The following is a 23,399-nucleotide window of genomic DNA, read 5'->3' as shown; positions in this document are numbered from 1 at the left end:
AAGGTTATTAAAAACGTTGTTATCTCTCGTCACATCCAGTTCTATCAAATAACAAAAACGTGCTATACTAAATAACCTTTATTTCCACTTCCCGGAAGAAGAAAATATTATCTCTTATCATTCAGTTGGATTAAGGCATAGAAATTCTCTATCCACCCAATCAACTTTACTTTCCACTCGCAACTACTCGTTTCCCTTTTCATTCGTTCCTCCCCGACCACTTCCACTTCCATCCTCGACTCGTTTCCACATCCACCAAAGAAAACAGCTCCGAAACGAAAAACTTCGCGTATATATCAGCTGATTAGTTCTCTCGGTGCGATCTTTAACGAAGAAAAAAAAAACATACTAATCGCGTCTCACACAACTCGAGTGGTTTCTTTTCTCGGAGGGAAAATTGCCAGAAGCAGGAAGTCGTTTGAGGTAGGCTGCGGAGAGGACGAGGATGAGGATCGATGGAAGGCGAGAATTTAATGAGTTATGATTTTAATTGCGCGTCAACGTGCAAATGCGATGACGCTTTGTAAGGCGACATTCCAGAGTTCGAGCCTCCTTCAAAAGGTATACTCGGTATATCCGTTCCAGATAAGACAACGGTGCTAATTATATGCAAGTAATTTTCCTATTTTTATCCATTCGCAGGGTGCAAATTATCACCTCGTACTTATTTCTCTTTTCTTTGCTTATTCCGATCGAAACTTGATATAAAAACCTGATTTTATTTTGTAAACAAAATATTCGTGTATTCATTTCTAAAATAAATATAGTAAATATTGTTTTTGTTGCTATAAGATCAAACAAAATTTTTGTTCGAATTAGCACCAAAATAAATTACATAAAAAATCTTTTCTCAAAATTCTTCTAAAATTAGTCGAAAACTTATCTTTCCTTCGTTCCAATTTTTTTTTTGCTTTATAAACACATTTTTTCTATATAAGTATGTGTATTTGCGTGTTAGTTTTGAAACGTTTTACATTGGACAATTTCATGGAAGCGAACGTTACGAGGATCGGATCAGTCCAGTCGCTAGGAACTGTTTTTATAGTTTTTGTTTACATTTTTTCTTTTTGAATGGAGGGTCGACTGGGTGCAGGACAGGTGCGACATAGTCGCAGGTGCTTAAAACGGTTCACGTTTGGCAACACCGCCAACGAACCTTTGTAGCAGCGTTGTATACCTGTCCGCAAAGGTATCATCGCTATATAAACTAAACTAGAAACGTAAAACCAAAGAGCGAGCATCACTTTTATAGTTTCACACTGATTTTCCATCCAATCCTTTGGCGAAATTCCCTCGAAGCGTGAAAATTCCCATTCGACTGTCTTTGAGGATGAAATTGAACGTTTCTGCAGCGATCATTGTTGTCGTTAAGGTATAATAGGCAGTCGGTCCAGGATAATACATGGAATTAAATCCGAGCCCCTGCAATCTATCAAAATTTCAACGACTCGTTGACAAATTTGCGAGGAAATTGTTGGCCAACCTTCCCCTGCGCTAAACTTGCATTTGCCGCGAAAACTTAACGGTTCTTATTACTGCAATGCGTGTGTGTGTGCGCGCGATGAAATTATTATTCCTCGGGCAAATCATCCGGCTTCTTCCGGATGTTATAAATAAGTTGCAGCTATGTAACGGATTTATTCGATGTTTTTTACAATCTTCTGTAATTTTCTATGTTAATTCTGGTTAAAAAGAGTGGGATTTTTTTTCAACGAGTTTCTGGTAATTAGTTTTTATTTTATTTGGTAGGTGGAGTGGGGATGGATTTCAGGATCAATGCAGGTAGTTGAGGAGAGAAATTGGTAGTGCTTGGTGCAGTTGAGTAACAAGTGGAACGGTTAGACGTGATAAATTGCTAGAGAAGTGACGAAAATAGAGGAGAAATTGATGCAAAATTTAACTTTAATTTTAGTAAACGTTTCAATTTTCATGAATTTTTGTGAAAATTCAAAGATTTTTTTTAAAAGATTTGCAATGATGAATTTTAATTTAAGATAGTAGGAGGAGCGGGGATGGATTTCAGGATCAATGCAGGTAGTTAAGAAGAGAAATTGGTAGTGCTTGATATAGTTGAGTAACGCATGGAACGTTTAGACGTAATAAATCGCGAGCGAGATGATGAAGAAGAGGAGGGCTGGATGCAGAATTCAATGTTGGGAAATTATAAGAAGCGCCCCTGGGGGGTCGTAAGGCCACAGGAGAATAAAGCCCTAGCTTCGAGAGCATAGATGTGTGTGCGTGTACAAGTTAACCGTATACATGTGTAACGCCGGATATCAGCATCAACCTTACGTATATTTCCTGCACAGCATTCTCTGTCAGATCGCCAACTTCTCCCATCAACCGTAAAGGCTACCTGCGAAACTTCCCCTCGATCACCTTTTAAGTCCCACCAACACTAACTCATAACCAACATCCTCGAGAAATCAATCCTTTTCTATTTATAGAATCTACCATGTATGTCCATATTTTTTTACAGTTGCTCTCTTTTCAAGTTGCAGACAGAATAAAAGGTTCGTGTTTTCCACGTTTCTTAATGAAGAATGATAAAAAAGTAAAATTTCTTCTTACTCTCTCGTCCCACCACCAATATCTATAATTAACATCCACTATAGAAATCAGTATTTTTCTATTTATAGAATTCACCATGTATGTCTATATTTTTCTACATTTGCTCTCTTTTCAAGTTTGAGAAAGAGTAAAAAGTTCATGTTTTCCACTTTTCTTAATGATGGATGATAAAATATATCATTTCTTCTCCCCCCCCCCCCCCTCTCTCTCTCTCTCTCTCTCTCTAGTCCTAACACTACTAATTTAAAATTAACATCCTCTGTAAATCAGTCTCTTTCTATTTTTACAGAATTGACCATGTTTATCAATGTTTTTCACAGTTGCTCTTTTTTCAAGTTGGAGGAAGAATAAAAAGTTCGTGTTTTCCACGTTTCTTAATGAAGAATAATAAAAAATAAAATTTCTCTCTCTCTCGTCCTACCACCACTGATCCATATAATTAACATCCTCCGTGAATCTGTCTCTTATTTTATTTATAGAATTGCCCATGTTTGTCGAGATTTTTTTACACACTTACTCCCCCCCCCCCCCTTACTCTTCGAGCTGCAGAGAGCAAAACGTCAAACTTTACTTTTTTAAAGCAAAACGTTTTTCTGGAAATTTCTTCGAAAGGTGCAAACGAGTGAGTTGGGGTTTTTCGAGTGGCACACGTGCCGATAAGGCCTGGCCAGGCTATAAAAGTCGAGTCGAATGTAAACCTATTCATTCCGGTACGAGCGAGGACCATTCTGGACCGGTGAAAAGGAAACGTAGATCTTAATTGGGAGAAAGTGCGAGAAGGCTCCGCGTCGAGAATCCCAACAAAGTGGATCTCTCGTGCTTGCCAGGCAAAGCCACCGATGTGTTCCACTCTTGACACGCTTGAATCATTGCTCGCTTTCTTAATTATGCTGCAAAGCTCTGAAGAATTTTCTACTAATTAACCAATTCCACCTTTTGTCTCTTTGAAAAATATTCTCTGCTTCTTATATGAAACAAACAAAATCAAAAAACTCGAGTGAACAAAATATTTCAAAATTAACGCTTCGCGTTGAATGATAAATCAATCCAAGTGCTATATATGAATTAAAAACCTACTGAATTTATGAATCTATTTATCGAGACTGATGAATTTATTCATTCAATGTATAATCGTTCATCGAAGGAACGTACTTTTTCTATTTTATCGATTCGAACGTCATACACGAAATAAATAAATAAAAATTTATTTATTTAAACAATTTTCATGAATAAAACATTTTTATTTCATTAAATATGCAGAATTTAAACCTGTTTATAAACACTATTAATCGTTACATTTAAAAAATAACGAGGATACTACAATATTTATATACAAATGCAAAAATTTAACGATGAATAAGGGTTCATTAAATTTCATTACATCGATAAAAAACATCATCACTGTCAGCATGAAATGTAGCTGATACTCCTCGGTAATTACACTAGACTACGGATCTTCATGCAAATACAGAGCTTTTATAAAACGAGCTTGTTTGCTATAACGATTATAAACTGTTGCAAAGCAAAATTAAAAACTTTGATAAGCTAAAATTGCATAATTTAATTCAAACGATTAAATTAACAATAATTGCATATTCGCATGAAGATCCAAAGTCCAAAAATCAGTACTAGAAAAAACCTTAAGTTTAGCACACTGAGTCTCCTATACTCGCGTGATATTTTAATAAGTATATTAGCCAAGTAATTAGCATTATCCGCGATTATCTCGACTGTAACTGCTTGTAATCTATACTTATTAAGGTCATTAGACGCGAGAGCGTGTAAAAATGGAAGGCTCGAAACGAAACGAGAGAATTCTTGCCGACTCGTCGATGAAACGCGTCAGATTTGAGTCTCTCGCATTCCAACTCAATTAATTTGGATTACTTTGCGCTGGAAATGAAACGTTCGTTCGAAGGGACTGTGCGGAGGAATTGTAGGGACTCGAAGTATATTCTATAAGCACACATATATGTAAGAAAAATAGTGAAATGAGTGAAAACGTTGAGTAACGATTAAAAAATTTGTAGGGAGGATGCAGAAAAAAATGGCTGGACGAGGCGTGGTTAAAAACGAGAGAGAAGGATCGGCGAATATTCTGCGAGTGGAGTCGCAGTGGAAGCAGCCAGGATGGAGAGAAGAGATCCGAGGCAAAGGATCTACCAACCAACTGGCCATGGTGTATAGTGCATGCTGCATCACCTGGTGGGAGAAGCACACCAGTCAAACTGGTATCATTGTTCCAGGCGTAGACCAACACACGTGCATTGGGATATATCCAGAGTGTACAGTATCATCCAAGAGTTCATCACTTGGAAAGCCATATTATTATCCACTTACTAAAAATTGCACTATTCTCTCAATTTCATCCAATTTTCCAACAACTATCTCGAGTATTCTTCCCCTCTGTCTATTCAAATACCGTATTTATCCCCACCACTACTCGGATACCTTATCTCCTTTATCGTTCATACGCTAGGAAAAATATTTCGTATTTCTTGTGTAAGAAAAACTGGTGAAATTGCGAAATTTTAAATTATTCGCTAAAACCTTAAGGGGATCTTTGTGCTCCGCGATTTAGGAGAGCGTCTCTCCACGCGAATCGGATCGAGCTTCGAATTTAGCGTTCGCCTCTCGCTTTGAAACGAGTTTGACTGTACTCCCTTTCGTTTCCACGGACGATGTAACTCTCGAGGCATAAATTCGGTATATTTATTAAGATCGCTCTGCACCATTTGCATAAGTTTCGAATTAAAAAAGGAGGGAAAAAAGTAGTGGCCAGTCACAAATTCCTTCAACGTCTCAATTATCTCGTCACATAAACCGGTAGCCAAACGTCGACTAATTCTAATTGATAAAAGTCATGGGGAAAAGGCAAAAGCTGCCAGAGATAAGCCTTTTAATATTATCTACGAAACTGGTTTCTAAGTGCGTGAAAACTCGGAGCGATATTGTGTGAGTTTCTTTCGATATTGGCGCGAGACTAGTTTGCTGAAAATTGGATGAACGAGTCGTTGGGTAACGAGTTATATGTACGAATTTGTTGTTGAGGAAAAGGAAAAATTGGACGAACTAATCGTTCGGTGCTAGATAATTAAGCGGTAGTGTATAATTAAGAGTGACATTTACAGCCAATAATTAATTCGTTGGTTATTTTTAACGGCGAGCAACACGCTTTCACTCTAATTATACACGAGACTGACGGGACGAACGAATGGCATTGGAAGGAAGTGGCTGGCTGAAAAAACTGTCGAATTTTTCCGATGGAATATTTCAGATATCTGCGAATAATTGGCTTTCGCTGAATCTTCGATCAGTTAGAGGGAGGAACAACGAGTGGTTGCTCGAGTAATAATTGCGAGGGAACCGAGAGGACTCGTCGCGAGACTGAATTATAATTTGATTTCTATCGAGTCGCAATTGTGCATTGAAAAATAAATTGTACTTCGATGTTATCGGTCCTCTCGTTGATAAGCGGAGATGCGATATCGATTGGCCTATCGAGCGTATCGCGTGTTACCAGAGAGGAAACAGAAGCGAGGAGGAAGGATTTACGACAGGGAACTCTAATGACTGAAACGAGCATTTCTGGTACAGATGTGTAGTTTTTTGTAAAAAAAAGTGGTAATTACCAAATTAATTAACCGAGGATTTCAGTAATTGCAACATTGGATCGAGGAATTCATGAATTTGGACACTGGGAAAATAGTAGGGATCACACGGGATGCGTAGAATTATTAGAATCCCAAAAATAACGATCGAACGTTCTACGTATGTTCCTGGAACGTTCCTGGGACGTTGCGCTGTTAAATAAGGGATTACAGGCAAAGCGAGTTTCCCAGCGGGGAATTACAAGTTGGTCCAGACGCCGCAGCTACTATAACGTTGCTTTAAATGTGTAGCAAATTCTTTTTAAAGGTCGCGCTTGGTGGGGGCGGCGGAACTAAAAAGCCTCGCGTGGCTGAAGAAGCCAAAGAGAGGAGAAGACAGGAAGAATGCAAGGGGCCAAGGTCGGAATATTCCGGGCACCGAGTTATGCGAAATAACTTAGCCAGGCAGGAGGACGCTGCGCTAGAGAAGGGAAAGGGAATTGATGGGCTCTTAACCCCCTTCGCCGGCAGAAACTCCATTCCTCCGACGTCCAACCTACTGGAGCGATACTCGCCATACTTGGGGCTCCGGCTACTCGGATATCTCCGCTCACTGCCGCGCGACCAACCTTCCAAACTCAAAACTCCAATCTCCCGTCTTCCTCGTGAGACGCAGCCCGAAACCCAATCTCTCTTGCTCTCTCGCTCTCTTCGTCATATACCCTGAAATTGAGACGTCCCACCTCGCACAGATCGAAAGGAAAAGGGACAAATTTCTAATCATCCTTCATGCGTCTCGCCTAACTTACATATTTATGCATGTGCATTGATCGGAACATTTATAAGAGACACGTTTTTTCATTGGACTTTAAAAAGAAACGCGAGGAAACATAAATTTGTACAACGGTGGATATCTGAATAACAAGTGGAAATTCCAGTCAGATTCCAGCTGGTTGGGATGTACGAGAGGTTATCCCAGTCGTTAACTAAATGAAATTTTATTCGACGCGTAAGAAGATATGGGTTCTGTGTTCCGAATGCCAGTCGTTCCGCAAAATTCTATCCATTCAAAGATCTATAATAGTTGGTTACCCTTTTCACAATCTTGCCAACGATATGCTGTGTAAAGGCTCCAGCGACGATTTATAATAGTCTCTCGAGTGCTTCTTAAACCCCTCTTTCTACACCGGATCCTTTTCAACAGTATTGAAAATGTGTGATTCGATTGGTAATATTAAAATTGTTAGAAATAATTGAGTTTCTAATCACTTTCCCAGAGAATTTGTATAAAATATAAATTAAGAGATGGGTTAAGACGTGATTGAGACAAGTTTTAGATCTTTACATTATCTTTGTCATAACGATACTAAAGTTCTTAATGAACTTTTTAGATGCCATCAACAGTGTATTTTTTTTAATAAAAGCACGATCGTGCTTGGTGCGTCACGAAGATCTCACAGAACTCCTGTCACTGACTCCTGGCAAACCAATCGATGCTTGTAGTCTCGAGGAAACATGCTGAACATGACGAGTCTAGCCAGATATTACTGAGAGATAATTCTCGAACAATCCTGATTGCCTTTTGGGACTTTAGAAACGAATCATTGTTCTTCTCTCAATGTCACTTTGTTAAGATCGAATCTTGTCGCTTTGATCTTCTCAATCACGAAAATAGCTCCCCCCCCCCCCCTCTTCTAAAACAACCAAAAAATCTCTATCTAAGCTCGAGCTTCCGCTTTCTTCGTAATAAAAGTCAGAGTAGGCTTGTGTATTTCAACGTTCACCACTCGTAGCCATAATTACACAGTAATTATCCCACTGGCGTTCATTACTCAGAATAATCGCATTGATATATTACAAGACTGACGGGTGGACCAACCCACCAGGCCACGTGAATTATCGTCCAATTCCAAGTATTTTGATTTTGCAAAATAACACAAGCACCGGAAATGAAAGAAACAACAGGAATGAAAAGCAAAATATCGAAGCTGTAGAGACGCGCAAAGTGTAAAGAGTATATATCTATATAGTGTCATAATTCTTTCTGTACAATTCTTAAATTCATCATTATTTTAATATGTAATAATAGTGTTAATAAATTTGAAACGTGCTTTCAGATTTTCCAGCCCACCACGACACGAAGCAGCCCCGAGCAACGATACCAACGATCGGAGAGTATTGAAATTTCCTCTCTCATCAAACCTTTTTGTGCATAAATTAAAAAGAAACTTTCATCGACTCGATTCAAACGTGCTACCAGTTTGTAGCGATTTTAACGCATTTTATGAAGTACCTGCTGCAATTAATATGCAAAATTTATTCATTGCGAGTAGGAAAAATAACAAAATGTTTTGCTAGGTCGAAAGAAATTTGTCACTCGTTTCGGCTCCTCTTTTAAATATGGCGTGGAGCTTTAATAAACAAGGAATCACGCTGCTATTTATCAGCAATAACCCCAAACAAGTTGAAATATTACTGAAAAGGCTCGACGAGCCAGTATCTTGGCGTTTTATCGCCAAACTGGTTATATCGTTGAAACTTTGTATCGCGCGATTAATTAATGGTATAGGGACTTATGGCACTTACATTGTCCGTCGCGTTGACATCAGCTCCGTGGACCAATAAGGCCTGGCAGGCGTCCACGTGACCTCCGGCAGCGGCCAATAGGAGAGGACTGCGACCGTTCTGCAACCAATGGACTCGTTAGTTCCAAACCGAGCAAAATTCCCTGCTCCCGCCATAGGGGAACTCCACAGGCACCGAACCAACGAGAATCGCCTTCGGAACGCCGGAATGATTTTTAGTCACGCTAAAAAGAATCTCCGTTGGGCTTAATCGAACGCGAGAAACGAAATAAAACTTTGCCACGTGTTAATTGGCCAGAGTCACGCTACGTTCTCGCCGGATTTGTTTATGTCCCATTGGCGGAGGGGAATTCCTCTCGCGAAGCTTTATTGTTTAAGGGCGTTCGATCGATGGACGAGGCTCCCGCGAGACTTGATTTAAGCGATTTCAGGCGCGAAACGCGAAGTTGGTTCTCGCGAACGTCGAGCATAAAGCATCGAGGTACCTGTGCCGCCGCGGGCAGCAAAAAACACCGAAGCACGATTAATTTGATCGGCGCGAAGAGGTTAAGTGTGAGGTATATGACGTCATATGTCGACGTAGTTTCACCGGGGAGACCGACGATGCGAGAATATATTCAGAACCTTACCATTAACCCAAGCTAACCTCCAACCGTACCCCGAGGATTTACTTAACGCGAAAACCGAGTTAAACTATCGTATTTAAGGTTAGGGTAGCTAGAACGCTCAATGTTGACGAAAAGTCTGCGCTAAACTCAAATTCGTTCTAACAGTACGGAACTTTGTCGTGAACGATTAGGCTCTCTTCACCAACTCTTAAAATGTTCAATTTTCTATGTAGCATTGTCAAATTTGCTGTATACTAGGATGCGAATTTCCGAAAGAAATTGGGAATTTTAAATGGCAAAATGAATATCTACACATAGAGCAGCAAGTTACTTAAAGACATATTTTAGACGTATTTTAGTCAATTGGATGACTAAAAGATGTACATAAGAGGACTTTTAATCAAGTGTGCTGTATTTCGGATCTGGTGAATGAGACCGTTATGGTCATTTCACCACCTTTAAAAACGCTAGATTAACTAAGTAGGATTTCCAACCTTGCTGCATGTACACTACATACGAATTTAAAAAAAAATTGGTAATCCTACACGGCAAAATGCTCAATTTTCCACGTAAGATTGCCAAATTTGTTGTATATTAGCGTACGAATTTCCGAAAAGGGGAATTAGCCTCCTACACGTAAAAACGAACGTTTTAGAAACCGAAGAAATAAACTCCCTTAGAGAATAGTTCGGTCTTACCTCGTCAGAGTGCGGTGTGACGCCATCTTCTAGTAGCCTGGCGATCCGCGCGGCGTCGCCACGTGCGGACGCCTCGCGCAGCTTTTCTGCCATTCCAGCCACGCATCTGCCGGGAAGAGAAAAGAGAAGATGAAAATTCGAATGTGCAGCTCGTCGCTAAAATTACCATGAAGCACGAAATTATTCATAAAAGTAGTGTACGGTACACAGTGTACATACGAGGCACGGATCTCTCGGGATCTTCATTACCAGTGTGGTGGAGTTTTGTGTTTTAGGTGTAGAAGGGGGGAGGGAACGTGGGGAGTGTCCGAGAGGTTAAGTCGACTATAAAAGGAACAATGATACACGGCGTCATTGTTTCCGGAGACAATAGCCCTTCTGTGCATGTGTGCGTGATTGAAGAAAAAATATTTCTCTGCGAGAATGTTCCCTTTGGCCCTGTACCAGCCGAGTCATTCCAACACTCTGCGGTATCAAACACAGGACCGACGATTAACCAGTTTTTCTTCCAACCGTCGTGTTCGCTCGTCTCCATTTTCTCGCTCTTCCTTTTGTGCCCCCTCCCCCCCCCCCTTCACCCCAAGTAACGCATCTCGTGCTACGATATGAAGTTGTCGATCTATCGAATGACCCGAGTGCATTTCCAATTAAAGCGTAAAGTCGTTCGAAGGTGGAGTGATCGGGGAAAGAGTTTGCGATATAATTTAATTATCGTCGTTGGGGACGAGTTATACGAAGTGGGGGGGGGGGGATTGATTGGAAAATCGCAAAGGAGAATCGAGAGGTTCGAGGCAGTCACGATCGGTAAAGCCGATCGGCGTACCTGTAATCGAGCTGGCTCGTCGAAAGGCAACCTCGTAAAGCATCCTTTTTCCACTTACGAGAACCTCTAATTACCTCGGTAACGTCATACCGCAACGACAGCCCATTCGATCCACTTCCGCCCTCTCTCTCTCTCTCTCTCTCTCTCTCTCGGGCAAATCGACAAAAAAAACACTCGTGTGCAAAAAAAAAGCTAAAAGATCAACAACGACAAAAAGAAAAGTGAGAACAAATTTTCATCGATTTAACCACACGATTGTCCTAGAAATACCATCTGGTCGATCGAGTTGACGAGGAAACAGTGGGGATGTACATTGCGATGAATTTAGTAGTGAAAAAGTGTTGGAAACTAATTGGGAAATTATTCTTATCTCCGATTCAATTACTCTCGATTACCGCTTGTGTTTCGCCCTTTTTCCCAGCGAATTAATTTCTATTACCCTCTGTAATAACAAAAAGACAGAGGAGAGTTTTCATTAATTTAATTAGAATCATTACGTTGTTATTTATTTTTTCCCCACGAGGGTGAAAAAATATTTTTGCAGCTTCGTGACGTCCCGGATGATCGATGTCGATCTATTATTAAACAATTTGAGCAAAATATTTCACGTCCAACAAAATGCGACTGAAATTCCTACAATGATTTATGAACTCTAGACACGAGTCGCTATAAATCAATGCAAAACTATAAATGACAAATAATTCCTGCTGCGAATTTTCATTTAATATTTTTGCATTTATTATACGTGGAAATGAGAAATGACACGTGCAAACTTACTTCAAGTAAGAGTAAGTGATTCCTCCCTCGGCGTTTCCATACATATCCAAGAGAATTTCTGCTCTACCACGTGGCATGATGATCAGAATTATTAAATGAAAAAAAATCAATCATTCGCGAGACTGAAATCCCGAGGGATTTGGGATTACTAGACAGATTAAGGGAAATTGTTAATTAATTGTGCTAATTGTAATTAGTAGTTAGGATTCGGGAATAAAGAAATCTTTTAATTAGGGATCCCCGAGAGATAAAAATTCCACGTGGTATCGCGTATTGCGAGATGTTGTAGGAATGGCGGGAATAGGGAATCCCGCATTCCAGTATTGCCCATGGGCAAAAAGCCTCCAACAAAACGTTCAATTACCCCCACCCTGAATTCCCAGCCGAGGAATCAACTTAACGCCAATTTTGCTCGCTCTTCCAGGAACTGGGCTGCTTGTCTCTCCTTTTCTTCAAAAGCTTTTTGCACAATTTTACGCCTCTGTTACCCCCCCCCCCCCTTATCCTAGTGTATTTCCTCCTTTTTCCCCCATCAACCGACCAAGAAATCCGTCTCAACTTTTGTAAATAACGCACACCGAATCGAACTTTGTTTATCGCTCCGCTTCTCGCACCTTGTTCCATCTCCTTTAACACTAAACGTGCCGAGGATTTTTTGTACACGCTTGTTTACATTTAAAAAGGGTCATTCGACTACCAAATGACGACTTAGCGTTAACTGTTCTACGAATGGAGCGAGAGGCGACGAATGACTGGCTCAAGCGTGCAAGAAGAGGACCTTTTTAAGGAAGACGCGCCCGTCCGGTTACGATTCTTAAATATATCGGTTATGCGATACCCTCGTCACGCTTCTTTAAACTTCGATGGCTATGCAAATACAGAATCGTGACTATGAAATAGTTGCAGTTATGCTTTTCTTCGTCACTTTCAATTTCATTATTGCAGTTTCCTTTTTATCAAAATATAACAATAATAATAATTATATTAATTTACGAATAGAACGAGACACAACAAATGGCGAATTTAACCGAGCAAGAAAAGGAACTGAAAAATAGGAAGACGCACCCGCGTCCCGTTGTGATTCTTAAATCAATCGATCAACGTAAAAAAACACGACTTGTATTTATTAAATGACAAACGATTAGGTTAAATGGTTCAATTGATACATATTTATAATATCCGTCAGAATTAAATATCTTTGAGAAAAGTTTTAGATCATTTAGTTAATTTAAATTCAAATATGTAATATACATATAAGATAGGGCATATAAAAGTAGAAACAGATTAATATTTCTAACACTATATAAATATGGAAAAAAAGATTTAAACTGCTTTAAATGATATATTTAGAGGTCAATGAACAGATCTCGCATATGCTCATGAAAGATATTTCAAGGTCACTCTCAGTTCTGTAATAAGAATAATAATTATATTTTTATTGCATATCTCAAACTAAAATCAAATTGAAATACAAAATACATTATTCTTTTTAACACTAAAACTACCGTTTGCCGGTAAAATTGACTTTTTTAAATGTAGACACTCGTGTATAAAAAATCCTTGGTAAGTTTAGTATTAAAAAAACCTAAAGTAACCTTTGCACAAATTTTATAAAGCTATAAAAAGTCAAGGTCACTCTGTATATTTTTGGACGCTCGAACAAAACAAACAGTAAAGCAAGCTCGTATAAAAAAATTGAAAATCATGAAGTAATTAAAGTTTTCCGGTTTCTTGTAAAAATTCTCCAGTTTATAGTTCAAGTTCTTTGAAAAATTATCGACTTATATATATATATACATATGTTGTGCTACACCCTCACCTACACGCATCTAGATGCGAACGCAAATACTAAATAGTGACTCTGAAAGGGACACAACAGTCTCGCCTTACTCCGCAATTTCTGATTTCCATAGAAATTTTCGTACCTCCCTATAAATTCTCAGATTCCTCCTCCCATACATATATATAATATATATATATATATATGATCTTCGTGAAATTTCTCGTTTACCTCTAGTCGAATAGCGTTTCCCCGCTTAATCGATGCCCGTTACTCGGTCGGAAGGAACAATTACTTGCACCATTTTAGAACAATGGCTGCCCTTGGTCTCCCCAAGGTCAAGCGTAACTGTTTCTTAAATTACAGACGCGTCACGCTCAACGACTTAATTTTTATTTCCCTCTCGCACCGCCGATGCATTTGATGCATCTTTGCCTTACAGTACTGCCATATTTAGGAATTTTCTCGAGATTTTCAAAGACTTCATTTTTATTTGCCTCTCGCATAGCTTATTAGATGCATCTCTGCTTTATAATGCAGTAATATTCAGGAATTTTCGTGGCATTTTCAAATAATTGATTTCTATTCGTTGTCTCGCAACACTGTAATATTATTTTGGAATTATCGCGAGATTTTCAAAGACTGAATTTTTATGTGTCTATCAAACCGACGATACATTTAATGCATCATCTTTGCCTCATAATAGTACAATATTCTGGAATTATCGCGAGATTTTCAAAGAACAAATTTTGTTACTTTAAAATACCGTAATATCTAGGAATTATCGCGAGATTTCCAACGACTCAATTTTTATTTGCACCACTGATGCATTTGAAGCATCTTTCCTTTACATAGTTGCAATATTCAGGAATTATCGCAAGGTTTTCAGTAATTTAATTAATCAACTATAATTGATACGAATAAGAAAACAGAATATTAATAAGCCTCGTTTTTATCTAATCACAAGAATCGATAATTATGGATCAAGGTCAAGTCCTCGTTTACAACGAGGCTTCAAAATCGCGCAAGAAAAAATATGTGAAAATTTGGAAAAAAAATTGGCAAAATTTGAGCATTCGGTCGGCTTACAGAGATTCTCACAATCAGCCATGTAATGATACTTTTGCGGATAGCCCGCAGCGAGGCGAGCCCGCTCTGTTTATTTTACGCGATATCACCAATCTTTCCAGCATTTTCTCATTTTTTGCTCCTGGAAGGAAGAAGCCCCCTGCCAGCCATTCACCAATCATAGTGCTTTGCGCCGGAGAACGATAAGGCCCGACGATTCTTCGCAGAATTATCAGAGGCAACTTTACGAAATTGCCGCGCTGTAAGTGTTTCAATACGAGTCTTGCTGCCTTAACGATTTAATGCTAGCCTACTTAATTCCCTCCCCGATTGATTAAAGATTCGCAGTTGCGCAAAACCAGTTCGTTTTCCTTTATATTGAATTATCCCCAAGAGCCCGTGCGATAGATAGAAATTAATCGACCAGGCGAAACACGCTGCAGTTGGTAATTATTAAAGAAGAGCACATTGTTACTTTGGAGTAAAAATACGTCTTGGTAAAATTTGTATAATAGAGCATTTGTGATTCACTATAAGTAGACAAAGAATTCTATGATATTCAATCATACTGAACTCGTGCGATAGATAAAATTTAATCGACTAGGTGAAAACATGCTGGAGTTGATAATTATTAAAGAAGAGCATTGGTACTTTGGAGTAAAAATACGTCTTGGTAACATTCGTATAATAATAGAGCATCGTGATCCAATCTCGTGATTCACTATAAGTAGATAAAGAATTCTATAATATTGAATCATACTGAACTCGTGCGATAGATAGAACTTAATCGACCAGGCGAAACACGCTAGAGTTGGTCATTATTAAAGAGGAGTATTGGTACTTTGGAGTACTGGTAAATTCGTATAATAGACCATTTGATTCATTGTAAATAGATAAAGAATTCTTATATTTAATTATATCGAAGCCCTTGCGATAAATAGAAATTAATCGACTGAGCGAAACATGGTAGAGTCAGTAATTATTAAAGGGAAACATTGGTATTTTCAAGTAAAAAATTCGATCTTGGTAAATTCATATAACAGACTATTTATTTCACTGTAAATAGACAGAGAGAATTGCGTGATATTTTCCAGTAAAAATATATGTGAATAAAAATTAAACCAGTTTGTTTTTCTTTATATTAAATTATTCCGAAGCTCGTGCGATAGATAGAAATTAATCGCCCGAGCAAAACATACTGGAGTCAGTAATTATTAAAGGAAAGCATTGGTACTTTCGAATGAAAAAAATCCATCTTAGCAAATTCGTTTAATAGACCATTTATTTCACTGTAAATAGACAGGGAATTCCACGATGATCAATTATATCGAAGCCCGTACAGTAATTAGAAATTAATCGACCAACCAAACACAATTTAATGATAGTAATTATTAAAGGAAAACATTGGTATTTTTAAACAAAAATCGATGTTAAAAAATTCGTATAATGAACCATTTATTTTACTGTAAATATAAACAGAATTCCACGATGATCAACTATATCGAAGCCCGTTCAGTAATTAGAAATTAATCAACTACCCAAACACACACAGTTTAATTATAGTGATCATTAAAGGGAAACATTGGTATTTTTAAGCAAAATTCGATATGGACAAATTCTTATAAATGAACCATTTATTTCACCGTAAATATATAAACAAAAAATATTTTTTTGTAATTCTTATACGAAATCTTGTTGTTTGTAACTAACATGGTAATTTTTACTGAAATTTTCTCTCTGTGTATAAAGTAGATTTTATTAAAGATACAGCAAGATGGCTACCGTATCCATTGGTCCGCATCGCGTTCCTAGGAAGCAGCGAACCGTCGATAAAGCAATTTCGCCTAAAGAAACCCATAAATCTACTCGGTAATGAGTGAACAATCTATATATAGTAAATTACTATTCCAAAGGTTATTCAAGAAAATGTAGAAAAAAACAAGGTATGTTTTATGTGCTCCTGATGATTCTTATTGCGGGTTGCATTGTTCCCGCTCAAGTGTACCGGAAGTACAGTGTTGTCCAGTCACGATTGGTGGTGACACGTGCGTTATTATCTTCGCTTGGTGAACGCTAGCTTATTTTACTTCCCTTGTGTCGTCACGTATAATCTACCGATGATTTTTAAACGCTTGCCCAGTGTCAACCTAAGCTTTAACCCTTAATTAGAGGCATCAGAAAAATGACCGTACTCGTCAAATGGGCGGTGACCCCATGATCCTAATTAAAGGTTTAAAAAACCACAAATTCTGTTCGACTAGTAAAAGTCCAGTTGAGACTCTGTATGACAAAGAATAAAAATTATGGGAGTATTTTTGCTCTGCATCAAACTAAGTTAAGCTTTTAAAAAATTACAAGTTTTATTCAATTAGTAAAAATCAAATTGAAACTTCATATGACAAAGAATAAATGTTATGAGAGTATTTTTGCTCAGAATCAACTAAAACTTAAAAAAAAAAACATAAATTCTATTCAGCTAGGGAGAATAAAATTGTGACTCACAGTATATAAAAAACGATAGAAATTATATACGAAGATATCTACGCTTAGTATCAAACAAAGCTTTAAAAAAGCTATAAATTCTGTTGGACTAGCAAGAATCAAGTTGAGACTCTCCATAACGAACGACGAAAATGATTGTAGTATTTCCGCTCAGTATCAACTCAAATTAAAAAAAACCATAAATTCTATTCGACTAGGAAGAATCAAATTGTGACTCAGTATATAAAAAACAATAAAACTTATAAAAATATCTTCGCTGTGAATATCAAACTAAACTCGAAAAAAAAAACGAATTGTGACTCCGTATGCACGAGAAACGATACAATTTATGAGAATATCTTCGCTCGGTACGAAGCAAAGCTTTAAAAAAGCCAGAAATTCTGTTGGAGTAGCGAGAATCAAGTTGAGACTCCATAACGAACGATGAAAGCTCGGTACACACGGCAGTAAACAATGGGAGTGTTTGTATATCCTCGAGACCATATAAATGTGGCAAGATAATCGTAAAACGCCGTTTAATATCTCGACCAGCACGATTTACGAATGGTTCCATTAGCACGTTGTGATTACCAAGATCATTAATAGCGAACTCTGTATATCGCCATTCGCTTCGGGCATTATCCGACCTCACAGAAAGAGAAAGAGAGGGAAAGACCGCCAGGGAACAGGGAACTCGACTGCACATCCGGATGCGTTCTAACCGAACACCGAACAATTGCGTTTTTCCTTACGCCTTGCCAATTCTGCACCCTATTTTTTATTGCGTCATTTTAACGATCATTACGTATAACTGAAGACCTATTAGGAAGAGGAAATAATGTGCTATAGTATATATATATATAGCACACCTGCTATGAGATGTCGAATTGTTCTTTCTTCGTGTTGTATTATAATATATAAATTTTGCATAGAGGGTACAGAGTGAAGTTATCAATTTTTGGTAATATATAAAAGTCCTGGGATTTATCGTATGATTTATTTAATCTTATTTGAGTAAAAATACATAGAGGAAAATAATTTAACTTAATTTTTTATAAAATAACTTTGTCTATCAAATATACATTTAAATCTCTTATCTTCTTTAAAACATAATTATATAACAATTGGATCTTAAATATTCTTCGTTTAGATTAATATTTATCAATCGCAATCATATATGTATTTAATTATCAAATGATTTCTTCATTAAATTGATTATACAATTTTTGATCATTAATTTAAGCAATAATTTCTGTCCATACATTTCGCACAAGCTCAAAGTTTGCACGGTGAACTAGATAAGATACAGAAAAACTGTTGCTGTGCACTTTCACTAAATTTGATGATTTCCTGTTGATAATGAAAGTGGCAAGGGAGAGAGAGAGGCGTGGCTGCGACGAAGTGTCCAGTATGGATCGATGATTCCAGTGGATGGGAATCAATAATAAGCAACGTTCGGGCTCTCGACGAGGCGAGGCTTACGGGAACGTCCAGATAATTATCGCTGATTATTACGCTGGCGTTCATCGGTGAATACAGAAGAGTCATCAGTGGTGCCGGAGCGTCAACTTCGCTTGATTCCGATGGACCAATTATGCTCAGTCACCATCCCCGAGAAAATCCCATGACTCGGACCAATTTCCCACTGACTTTTTTTTCACCATCCTGCGTCCCATTTCTCAAGCGAAAATTGCCTTGAAATGATTGGAGAATCACGAGGAAGGCTATTGCAATGCTACATGATAAATTGAAACTTGATATTAAAACTTTTCTTGCGCATTGTTAATTAATTTCAGCGAAAGTGCTTGTTTACTTTACGACTTCCCGCCGACGAGAAACCGTATCCCTAATTTGATTTGAGACTATAACAGCCCGTTTATTGCGCGATAAACTTCATCTGGCAGTAAAAGCATCCGTGTAAAAAGTTCGATTCTCTCGTTGATTTTATAAAATAGGATAGTTGCAAGCACTGCGGCAGGGTTAACGAGAATTACGAATTTCGAGCTCGAGTGTCGTCTCCTTAACTTTTAGTATCGTACTTTGTGGAGTTTCTTCGGAATTTGAATCGCTCTTCTTATTTTTTTTATTATTATTAAAAAGCGCGCGCGCGCGCGCGCGAGAGAGAGAGAGAGGGAGAGAGAGGGAGAAGCCCCGGAGGCAGTTTCGATTTTAGCGCTGGTCGTTTCGCGATGGGCCGATTTTTTCGAGTGGCGAACAGAGAGCGAAGCAAAAATGGCGTACATGGAGGATAATGGCGCGGTCATTTTGCGAAAAGGAGGAAGCCGAGCGATAAGTACCATTATTATTAGGGAGCGGTAAAAATGGGAAAGCAGCTTAATGCTTGGCGATTAGTGATTTAAGCGTCGCATCAAAGGCGAGAGTGGCCGGCAGGTGACGATGCACGCTTGAATCTCGTAATTTCTCAACGATCCATCCGAGTTCCGTGCGATCTCGCCGTTCCTTTTCGGCCATGCCCGCCAGGAAACGGCAAAAAACGATCAAGATCTTCCCCCAGGATCGTGAAAAAGAATTAAACTCTTCCCCCTCTCCTCCTGAGCCCCTCCAATGAGGAATTTTCGACCTCGGAACATCTGTGAAGGAGCAACCAGTGGTCTTAGTATATATATATATATATATATGGAGAAAATTTGTTTAATCGATTGTTATTGTTGTGTCCGATGTGAACGAGTTTTATATTTTATTGCAGGGAGACCACTGGGTGCATCGGAGCTTCGATAATTTCGCACGGACTTCCTGGTGTTCGGATAAGGCAATGCAGTTACCAGTACATTATGCAACAGTGTCGAAGGTGAGCAGAGCGATTGTTAGTACAGTGTACTTCATGCGTTCTGCATGCAGCGAACCTCCTAATGCAACAATGGCCGACACACGGCCTCCGCAACGAGCACGAAACGTTTCACCCGTACCCCATTACAAATAATGAGAGTAAACTCGATCGTATATCGTCCAACACAGCCATAACCAGCGAGATACCAACTCTCCCAGTAGCTTCTTCTCGAAGAAAACACCAAACGTGAACAACGTCATTTTCCCAACAATTAAACAACAATGAGTCTCACGCTTCGTAACTTTGTACATTTTTTATATAAACTTGTCAAATTTTAAACCGATACTCTTTCCTCATATTTTTCTTTATATCAAGGTATTTTTATTCATTGTAACTTAGTGGCTTTTAATTTTGGCTTGGGTGATAAATCCGGTATAATTTGCTACGTGATGACGCACAAGGTAATTGAATTAATTCGCTCAAGGGGCGAAATAAAACGGTCGCAAATCGCCTTAGCCCGCGGAATTCGCGTCGATACTCGTCGATGAAGCTTGCGAATCGACTATCCACTCGGCTGCCTCGCCTTCCTGTCGTGTAGCAATTAATTTCACAAGATTTCCTCGCCCCAACGGGGCTTCCCCGTCCATTCGACTTAATTAATGAAACGCCGCACCAATGATCATATACGGCACCCTCTAGAACCGTATAACCGTTCTTCGCAACTTTTTTTCTCTCGATTGAAATTAATTCGCGATACAAGCAATTACGATGAAAATTTTATGAAAGTCTGCGGTACGGAACTGTTCCACGCACTCGGGGATTAACGGGACCAATAAGAAAAAAATAAGATGGAGGCGGCGATAATTGGAGGTTAAACGACGTTTTAGCAATGAAGTTGGGCATGGACCGACGCGGTGCATTTCAGGAACGCCTTACGTAAGGGGAGCATCTCCCATAAATTGTAAGCAGAAACGCATAAATCTGTATTCACTGTATATTACAACGTTGTAACACGTATATTGCTGACGGCGCGAGATACGCGTGAAACAGCCCAACGGCCTCTAGGAAAAGCAAGTGCACGGATCCCGAGACACGAACGAGCTCTAATATAAATTTAAGTAGCTTGGAATCTTTCCTTAAATCTTCCTAAGCTACTTTAACCCCCCTATGCTCAACGTTTATTCCTCATATTTATTAAGACTTGCTCGAATCGCGTTGAATTTCATCAGTTTCTAGGTTAGGTTAGGAGTTCTCACTGGCGAGCGAAATTACATCAACGTTTTGTCACATTTTCCCTAGGAAAAGCGATACTCGCGCCACCACTGGAATAATTGAAACGAGATTAATGGATTTCGTCACGCGACATTTGAATCCGTTAAGTAAGGTTAGGAACGGCTTCTCACCTTACCGAAAGCCCATTCTCGGCTTATCACGAATTCCGTCACGTTTCTCTCTTTCTCCCTCTCCCTCTCCTTATTGCTGATTCTTGTTCATTTTAATGCTGGGTGAAACAAGTTTCCCACTTTTTCAACTCGCCAGCTTCTCCGCGGGACTTCGCCCAGTTGCTTCCACAAACGCATAAATTCAGTCATATTTACAGTTTATACGCAGCTGTACACGCCTTACGAAAAGCGGAATCGGTAAATCCACGATATGATTGGACAGCAAACGTCGTACCGAATATTTATCAAATTAAATTGGCCAAACAGTGTCACTTGCCGTGCTTACGGTGAATAATGAAGCAGTCTTGTGTGGTCCTGTAGGTTAGGTTAGTTCCGTAAGCCTTATAAAGCTGTTTAATAAGGGTCGACCAGAAGAGTACAGGTTATAAAGTATGGTTTTTAGAGATTTCCATGGGCCGGTCAAAAGTTTGACCAGGGAATGCGTGGGGGCGGAATTCGCGAAAGCCAGATGGCATTAAAGAGACATTAAAGGCGTGTGTATTGGTGGTGTACCCGGAAAGGGCTGTGTGGACGTCGGGAATACCGGTTTCCCCAGAGCGAATGAGTGGACAAGATACTGCGCAAGCAGAAGCTGCCATGTTGACTCTTCGCAACTCGAGAAACTCCGAGAAAAATCGCGACACGCGTTTTCCATTATTTCGATTCAATCGTTCTCGTGTACAAGGCAAAGTTATTTCACTGTGAATACCTTGGATGACTACAAAAACCACCTAATAACTGCTGTCCTTTGCAAAGAAAAAAAAAACCGATTGCAGATTCGTAAGGTGAGAACCAAAAAAGTGAGGTTAGGTTTCACCGAATATTCACAAAACGATGAAACATTGTTTCACCGTGACGGAATTAGTGGTTGCTTCTATTAAGAGGTAATTCGTTACGTGAGAAGGATTAGAAAGCTGATACACGAAACGAAACGTGCAACATCACGTTTAAGAAGGATTAAAAAGTTTTGCGAGGATTACCACAACGGTCAAGTACCACTCCCCCATACTACGTCCCAATCAGCTCTCAAATTCCACTCGACCAATTTCCCTCTAAAGCCGAACAAATTCCCTATTAAATTTTCGCGATCCGGTACTGTTACGCGAATTGGATTTCACGTATAAAATTCAGTGCTTCGATTTCGACGATGAAGATTTTGAGCGTTCGCATGTTAAACAGAGGAACAAGATTGGCGTTGGAGGGGGGAACGGAGAACGAATGCGCAAGATGGTGGACTGGTGGAGTAGACCTACTGCACATATACGTGTTTGCTTAGCACTTTTGGCCTGAGAGAGAACAAGCGTATAGGGAGGAGATGCTGTCTCTGGGCCAGTAAGCAAGGATTACGACCGTGGAATAAATTAACCTAAGTTTCGTTCCATCGAAATTCACCTGGGGAAATTAATTGCACGAGCATCGAATAAAATCACGTGATCAAACTCGGTTTCCCGTCGTCCCTGACACGACGCATTATAACCTCAAAATAAAGAATTCCAATTACCGATCGAGTTAGCAGAGGAAAATTAGAGTGAGCAAATGACCGTAGGTGGTTTCAAAAGCAAGCAAAGAAGTTTCTAGTGTATAAATTCCTGAGGAACAATCGGCACTAGAATTTTATTCCCTAAGGAAGAATGAGAGCGGAAAGGATTGCAGCTAGTGGATTTAATCACCGAGCAAGTGCATTCTCGTAAATCCGAGCAATGGTGGATGTTTCCCCGGGGCCCGGCGGGACTCTCAGGGAGCAAAGGAATGCACGGGAAAATAGGAATCGTCGAGGAGAAAAATTGGACGCCGAAGGGAGAGAAGATGCTTTTTGCTTCCCGCGCGGCGGAGATTTGCATAGCGTCTGTGCGGTGAAGGTTAGGTTAGCCGGACTTTACGGCGCGCGTCAAACATGGCGGACCCCTTTGCAATATTCAACGAATCTCTTGTACAGGAAGAATCGTGCAACGAGATGAAACAACGGTATGCACGATGCTACAGCGAAAAAAGCCAAAAAATCCACCATTTCTTCGAAAAGTGTTGTGTGTACGTATATATATACATATACATATATATATGCAGTTTTCTCTCAACTCGTAACGCTCTTCCTGATCTAATTACAAAAATTTATTATTATCCTCTCCGTTAGGTGGAGGATCGATTACTAAAATTGTCCGCTCGCATTAGTATGCTTAGACGTTTATTT

The 23,399-nt window shown here is 39.2% G+C and overlaps 2 protein-coding genes across 3 annotated transcripts in view; one reads left to right on the top strand and one right to left on the bottom strand.

The window, feature by feature from the left end:
• Nucleotides 1-12,058, bottom strand: part of dgo (ankyrin repeat domain containing protein 6 diego) — a 49,309-nt gene extending 37,251 nt beyond the window's left edge. Inside the window, exons 1-3 of the mRNA XM_066742480.1 lie at nucleotides 11,653-12,058; nucleotides 10,053-10,158; nucleotides 8,748-8,846 (exon numbers count right to left, since the gene is read on the bottom strand). Of these exons, the coding sequence (XP_066598577.1) occupies nucleotides 8,748-8,846; nucleotides 10,053-10,158; nucleotides 11,653-11,729 (282 nt within the window). The 5' untranslated portion in view covers nucleotides 11,730-12,058. The remainder of the gene's footprint in view (nucleotides 1-8,747; nucleotides 8,847-10,052; nucleotides 10,159-11,652) is intronic.
• The window catches only part of LOC136782802 (uncharacterized), a 62,884-nt gene that overhangs the window by 32,735 nt on the left and 6,750 nt on the right, over nucleotides 1-23,399 (top strand). Inside the window, exon 4 of one of the 2 annotated variants that reach the window (XM_066742488.1) lies at nucleotides 19,689-19,790. In XM_066742488.1, coding sequence (XP_066598585.1) covers nucleotides 19,689-19,790 — 102 coding nt within the window. Of the gene's footprint in view, nucleotides 1-19,688; nucleotides 19,791-21,332; nucleotides 23,240-23,399 lie in introns of those variants that run through there. The other variant, XM_066742487.1, reaches the window with a different exon arrangement.

Source organism: Prorops nasuta, unplaced genomic scaffold, assembly GCF_024137725.1.
Source record: "Prorops nasuta isolate Cenicafe-Biocafe unplaced genomic scaffold, Cenicafe_Pnas_1.2 PNAS00030, whole genome shotgun sequence".
In the NCBI taxonomy this organism is placed as follows: Eukaryota; Metazoa; Arthropoda; class Insecta; order Hymenoptera; family Bethylidae; genus Prorops; species Prorops nasuta.
The sequence above is the reverse complement of the archived record's forward strand: the minus strand, read 5'-3'. Positions and strand labels throughout refer to the sequence as shown.